General features: G+C 47.8%; 1 protein-coding gene across 2 annotated transcripts; it reads right to left on the reverse strand.

Moving 5' to 3' along the window:
* Positions 1-1338: 1338 nt before the first annotated feature.
* Positions 1339-6133, reverse strand: CLP1 (cleavage factor polyribonucleotide kinase subunit 1). 2 transcript variants are annotated; one of them, XM_017498950.2, is made up of 4 exons: positions 5442-5578; positions 5184-5294; positions 3404-4034; positions 1339-2425 (listed from the first exon to the last, which is right to left on the reverse strand). In XM_017498950.2, the coding sequence occupies exons 3-4, from the start codon at positions 4007-4009 to the stop codon at positions 1754-1756; spliced, it is 1278 nt and encodes a 425-aa protein (XP_017354439.1). In that variant the 5' UTR covers positions 4010-4034; positions 5184-5294; positions 5442-5578; the 3' UTR covers positions 1339-1753. The 2 variants fall into 2 exon arrangements, with proteins under 2 accessions (XP_017354439.1, XP_017354440.1); XM_017498951.2 differs by lacking the exon at positions 5184-5294 and having other exon boundaries at positions 5442-6133.
* Between the last annotated feature and the right edge of the window lie 538 nt (positions 6134-6671).

Below are 6671 nucleotides of genomic sequence, written 5' to 3' on the forward strand. Positions count from 1 at the left end.
GGCTTGCTCTGTTGCCCAGCCTGGATATGCAGTGGTGCGATCGCAGCTCACTGGAGCCTCCACCTCCCAGGTTCAAGCAATTCTCGTGCCTCAGCCTCCCGAGTAGCTGGAACCACAGGTGCACGCCACCACACCCAGCTAATTTTCGTATTTTTAGTAGAGACAGATTTCACCATGTTGGTCAGGCTGGTCTTGAACTCCTGATCTCAAGTGATCCACCCACCTCAGCCTCCCAAAATTCTGGGATCACAGACATGAGCCACCACGCCCAGCTGAGATCCCCATCTCTTAGAAAAAACAAAATCCTTTTTTTTTTTTTTGAGACACAGTGTCGTTCTGTCGCCCAGGATGGAGTATACTGATGCAATCTTAGCTTACTGCAATCTCCATCTCTTGGGTTCAAGGGACTCTTGGCCTCCCGAGTGGCTGGGGTTACAGGCGTGGCCACCACGCACTGCGCCTGGGCCAAAAATTCCATTCTTCACCCTGATTTACAAAAGCCCTACATTATCCAGTCCTTGCTGCCCCCTCCAGCCTCTGTTTTACGGTCTCCCCTAGTTCACTATTCTTCAACCACACTGGATTTTCTCTTCACCAAACTCATCAAGGTTGTTCCTTTATTAGGGTTTTGCAGGGGTTTTTTCACCAGGAAGGTTTTGCCCCAGCAAAACCTTCACACAGCCATTTAAGTCTTAGCCCAAAATGTGTGCCCAGGAAGGGCGTTTCCTAACCACTCAATCTAAAGTAGCCTCCATTCACTCTGTCTCATATCCCCCAAATTGATGCCTCTGTATAGCACTTGCCTTTTTAAATTTATTCTATAACGTAAGCTCCATAAAACTTCTTTCCTGACAAACAGTAGATCCTCAGCAAATATTTATGGAAAGAAGGAATGGATGGATAGCATCAGATACTTATTAAGTAATCCAAGTCCGAACCAGGGACACCAAACAGTCATTTGCAAGAGATCGAAAAGAATGGGCTTTCCCAGCTTCTTACCACCTGAAAGCTCAAGTTATCCTTTGACTTAGGGCCTAGTTCCAATCAAATAGACAAGAAGGATAGCTGTACTGGAGAGAAAATGAGCTATCTCTGGAAAATAATTAGATATGAAATCTTATTCCAAGATTATCACCAGCCTCTAACTCCCCACAGTAAATCCAGCACTGACAGCAGATCTACCAATTACCTAAGCGCAGAGGCAAGAGCAACTATCGTTAAGAACTCACTTGGCTCACAGGTTTCTTGGTTTTGCTCTCCTCTAAGCATTTTAGCAATAAATCATTCCAACCATGTTTCTATAATGCTTAGGGGGAAAAAATAAATTACACCAACTTCTATGATATGGCAAAAATATTTATTAATTTTTCTAAGTTTGAACTTTATCGGAAAGAGTCCCTCTAATTCACACTTTCATTTTAGATAAATGAGTAAGTACCATATGTGGAATAGAAAGCAGTGATGTTTAAAAACCACATAGTAACACAGTGAAAGAAACGTAATTCTCAAGGGTCTTGAAGAATTCAAAGTGGTATCTTAGGTGATCTAAGAAACCAATTACAGTCTCATGGTTTTCCTTTTAGTTCAAGATTAGAAGAGTCAGGTTACCACTACCTGTTTTTAGAGGTAGAATATATACTTTCTACTAGGCCACAGTTTACTGGTCAGGTGGCCCCAAAAGAGTCTCTCAGCTCATCTGCCTCTAGGATGGCCAGATCTCTAAGTCCCAGGCAGCAAGGCTTCCTGTTGATCTCTACTTCAGATCCATGAAGCGGATGTCCATGATGAGAAGGAAGTTCTTAGGCAGTGGGCGGGGGGCTGGAGACAGAACAGTAAACACCTGATGCTCCAGGTCCACACTGGTCACCACAATGAAGCCAGCTACACTTGTCTCGGACAGGTTCTCCTCCGTCCCCTCGGCAGTGCTGACACTCAGTAGGTGGTGCACCATATCTCGGCCAGGAGTGACAGGTACTAGCTTGAGCTGATTATCCTCCTGAGACATGCCCAAAGGTAAACAGGAGTCTGGGATGGTGGGTGCCCCAACTTTGTAGATTTTCACATCTGAAAATTTCACATTGAAGGCATGGGGATAGAAACAGCCTCGGAATCCATAAAAATACTCACGGATACGCTCATCCCTACATTCCCGCCGGAAGTCCTTGGTGCGCTCCACCACACCCCCAGATTTAGGGAGCAGCACAGTGCGTACAAAGTGGGGGAGGTCCCGTTTCAGTTCATTGTATAGTCGTTCTTGATCCAGAACCACAACGACATCCACCTCGAAAGCTGAGGCTGCATGCACCAGAGCCTGGTAACCAGAGCCCTTGACCCAGCCACAGGTGTTAATGACACAGCCACTCACAGACGCCCTTCTGTTCACTTCACACCTTTGGTTGAACACATCTGCTAAACGAGATGTAATCTGCAAAAGAGAAGATCCAGGTAAGAACAAAAACACCCAGACAAACCTATGGCTACTTTGTTCCTCTTTAGAATAAGTGCTATTAGACATAAGAAAAATGACTTTTTTTTTTTTTGGAGAAGAAGTCTCACTCTGTCACGCAGGCTGGAGTGCAGTGGTGCAATCCCGGCTCACGGCAACCTCCGCCTCCTGGGTTCAAATGATTCTCCTACCTTAGCCTCCTGAGTAGCTGGGATTATAGGTGCCTGCCACCATACCCAGCTATTTTTGTATTTTTGATAGAGATGAGGGTTCCCCATGTTGGCCAGGCTGATCTCGAACTCCTGACCTCAGGCGATCCACCAGGCTCGGCCTCCCAAAGTCCTGGGATTACAGGCATGAATCACTGCATCCAGCTTGAAAAATGACATTTTCTTTTTTTTTTTTTTGGGACGGAGTTTCGCTCTTGTTACCCAGGCTGGAGTGCAATGGCACAATCTCGGCTCACCGCAACCTCCGCCTCCTAGGTTCAGGCAATTCTCCTGCCTCAGCCTCCCCAGCAGCTGGGATTACAGGCACGCGCCACCATGCCCAGCAAATGTTTTGTATTTTTAGTAGAGATGGGGTTTCACCGTGTTGACCAGGATGGTCTCGATCTCTTGACCTTGTGATCCACCCGCCTCGGCCTCCCAAAGTGCTGGGATTACAGGCTTGAGCCACCGCGCCTGGCCGAAAAATGACATTTTCAATGTTTGTAGTTTTGACCCCGTAATATAGATTTAATTTTTATGTTGCTACCTCTGCTTCCCGTTTTACACCCTAGGTGGAAATCTAACAAATTACAAAGAATAGATCCACAGAAATGTTTAATAATCTGAGGCTGACTTATATTTGGAACTGCCTTTTCTGAAATAAGGCAGCTTTAACTAGTAAACTTCCCCACAGTTTCCTACGCTGATAGCAACCCTTCCCTCCACCCGACCTTTCTCTGGCTCTGACCTTATTATAAAGCTTGATGTTGGTGCCAGGAGTGGTGGAACCAAAATGATACACGAGAGGAGCCTGGATAGAGAAACCCTCTTCCACATCTGCAGGCCGCTCAATGTAGAGGGCCCCCATGGTACCAGGGATGGACACGGAACCCTGGCCCACATCCAGCTCCACGTAAGTGGGACGGCGGCCCAAACGCACTGCATAGTTGAGCAGAAGGCGACACACTGTAGACTTGCCCACATCAGTGGGGCCCACTACCATCACTCGGGGGCCTCTCTCTTCTTCCTTTTCTGCTTGCCTCCGCATCTGTTCCAAGGCTGTGTGAGTGTTAAGGTAAAGCAGCATAGGAGTGTCCTTGGAGACATAAGCCACCTCAGTGCGGCCGCTCAGTTGCACAGAACAGCCATGCCAAGTGAAAACAGCCACCTTGGCACCAGCATCAAAGGTGAATTTCTTGTTTCGGGTCAGCTCTGTGCCAAAGATCTCTGCCATGCCAGTCAACAACTCCAACTGAACTGACTGAGATGCCTCCACCTCAAAGCGAAGTTCTGTTTCTCGCTCTAGTTCGAATTTAGTGGTTGGCTTCTTGTCATCATTAGTCTCTTCCCCCATCTCTTCTTCTGTGTAGCTGCTGCACCTAGAACACAAATTAAGTATCAGACCTAATTGTAAGTGAGTCCTCTGTTAAAAATCATCCAATGTGGCCAGGTGTGGTGGCTCACACCTGTATTCACAGCACTTTCAGAAGCCAAGGTGGCTGGATCACTTAAGATCGGGAGTTCAAGACTAGCCTGGCCAACATGGTGAAACCCCATCTCTACTAAAAATTTTTTTAAAAATGTTTTTAAATTAGCCAGGCATGGTGGTGGGTGCCTGTAATCCCAGCTCTTTGGGAAGCCAAGGCAGAAGAATCGCTTGAACCCAGGAGGCAGAGGTTGCAGTGAGCCGAGATTGTGCCACTGCACTGCAGCCTGGGCAACAGAGCAAGACTCTGTCTCAAAAAAAAATAAATAAATCATGCAATGGGCCGGGCACAGTGTGTCAGGCCTGTAATCCCAGCACTTTGGGAGGCTGAGTTGGGTGGATCCCTTGAGACCAGCAGTACAAGACCAGCCTGGGCAATATGGTGAAACCCTGTCTCTACAAAAAAGGCAAAAAATGGCCAGGCCTGGTGGCTCACACCTGTAATCCCAGCACTTTGGGAGGCCAAAGCGGGTGGATCACCTGAGGTCAGGAGTTCGAGACCAGCTTGGCCAACATGGTGAAATCTCGTTTTTACTAAAAAATACAAAAGTTAGCCAGGCATGGTGGCAGGCACCTGTAGTCCCGGCTACTTGGGAGGCTGAGGCAGGAGAATCGCTTGAACCCAGGAGGTGGAGGTTACAGGGTTGTAGCGACCCGGTATCTCACCACTGCACTCCAGCCTGGGCAACAGAGCGGGACTCTGTCTCAAAATAAAAAAGGAAACAAACCAAAAAACCAAAGAAACCATGCAATGAATATTTCCCCTTACCTTGCTTTAATTCTCTCCATATTTCTTATCACCATCTGTCTATGTATTGTGTTTTCCCCACCCCCACCCCAGAATGTAAGACTTTACCCCCTCCATCGCTCTATTGGTAAACTCCTGACTTGAGAATGTAACAGATGCCCACACCCCATCCATCTGAGTCAACAGGTAAGGGTGTCTGCAATACGGATGCAAAGCAGAGGACATCAGGTTTGAACGCAGAAAACAGCATAAGCCTCAACTCTGCAATTACTAGTGGTATCTTTAGAGAATCACTTAACTTCTCTGAACCTCTGAAGCTGTCGACTGGAAGCACTTACACTTCCTCAAGTACAGTGTTCTTGGGGTTTATAGGAATTGCTGGAGAAAAAAAAAGTACTTCGTAAACTAGAAAACGACAAGGAAATGACATGAATTATTTCTGATCCTGGACCGCAGTTCTAGGTTCAGCATTTGTCCCAACCTCCCCAGACATCAAAACCTCCTTAGACCCCAAGAAGGCGACAGTTGCGTTCCTGTCCTTTTTTAACTCACCTACACAGCCAGGAGCCCAGCAGGTAAACCCAGAAGGTCCTCCCGTGCAGAACTTAAACCAAACTGCAAGCCGTTCTCGTCCGTACCCACGCCGGAAACAAACGCACTTCCGCACTCGCGCTGTGAAAGGACACGCGATAGCGCGCTACCCCTTGGGACGTGTAGTTTTCCAGAACAACCGAGAGCGGGTGCGCTGTCTCGGCCGCTCGGCCTTCTGGGAGTTGCAGTCAAAGGATTGTTTTGAATGTGACGCCAAAGGTGGGAGGGGAGGCGGCTGACATTGTTCGTGAAGCCGGCGGGAGGGGTGAGGAGGTGTGACGGTTGCTCCCCAGCGTTGGGCAGAGACAGGTCCAGGGACCCGGCTTCGGCAGTGAGCGTCAAGCGGCGGGATCTCGCCCCAGAGTTCCTGCTCCCCTGCAGCCCAGGAAAGGGAAGGGCGGCCCGGAAGAGAGGGGGACTCACCGTCTAGGTCCCGTGACGGCCTGCTTGCCTGGACAAGCCACGAAGCACAAAATCTTGTTTGGGCAAGGGGAAACCTAGGGGTAGGGAAAGCGGAGGAAAACAGCCCGACAGAGGCTGCATGGAGCTGGCTTCTCCCACCTGACACAGTGCTTGGCACACGGAAGGCATTGAAACATTTTTTTCTTTAATAAGAAAATAAAAATCCGATGATTTCTTCCAGTTACAAGTCAGTCATTACCCAACAACCTCTCTCCCACAAAACGAGGATTTTTGTTGGAGACTCATTTGCGTCCATAAATCCCTGACAGTTACAGAAGGTCAGTCATTTGCTCCGCAGCCAACAGGTTCCACCACGTCTATAATCCTCTTTTTACTAAATTGGGCTTTGGAATCTTGTATTATTTGCTATACTGCTTACATCACTGTGTGACTTTGAGCAAATCACAGGCTTCATCTCACTGAGATCGTTTTTTTCTTTTTGTTTTTGAGACAGGACCTCGCTCTCTCACCTAGGCTGGAGTACAGTGCCACGAACATGGCTCACTGCAGCCTCGACCTCCTGGACTCAAGCCTGACATTGCTTTTGTCTGCAAAGTGGGGATAATAACAGTGCCCAACCTCTTAAAGTTGTTTTGACCATTGCAGGGTTGTGCCTGTAAAGTACTACCTACAATGCCTGTAATACAGAAAAAAATCTGATCTCAGCTTTTACATTTTTTTTTATAGGCTGGGGGGAAGGGGCTATAATACCATTCATTGGTGCAATAC

The sequence above is a fragment of the Cebus imitator genome, unplaced genomic scaffold (assembly GCF_001604975.1).
Source record: "Cebus imitator isolate Cc_AM_T3 unplaced genomic scaffold, Cebus_imitator-1.0 Scaffold253, whole genome shotgun sequence".
NCBI classification, from domain to species: domain Eukaryota; kingdom Metazoa; phylum Chordata; class Mammalia; order Primates; family Cebidae; genus Cebus; species Cebus imitator.

What these genes read in the sequence shown, in the direction of transcription:
- CLP1 (XM_017498951.2), bottom strand. Translation starts at nt 4,009, where the DNA reads ATGGGGGAAGAGACTAATGATGACAAGAAGCCAACCACTAAATTCGAA. An exon ending in ACATCAAGCTTTATAATAAG is followed by an intron (nt 2,426 to 3,403) that starts GTCAGAGCCAGA and finishes TCTCTTTTGCAG; the next exon opens with ATTACATCTCGTTTAGCAGA.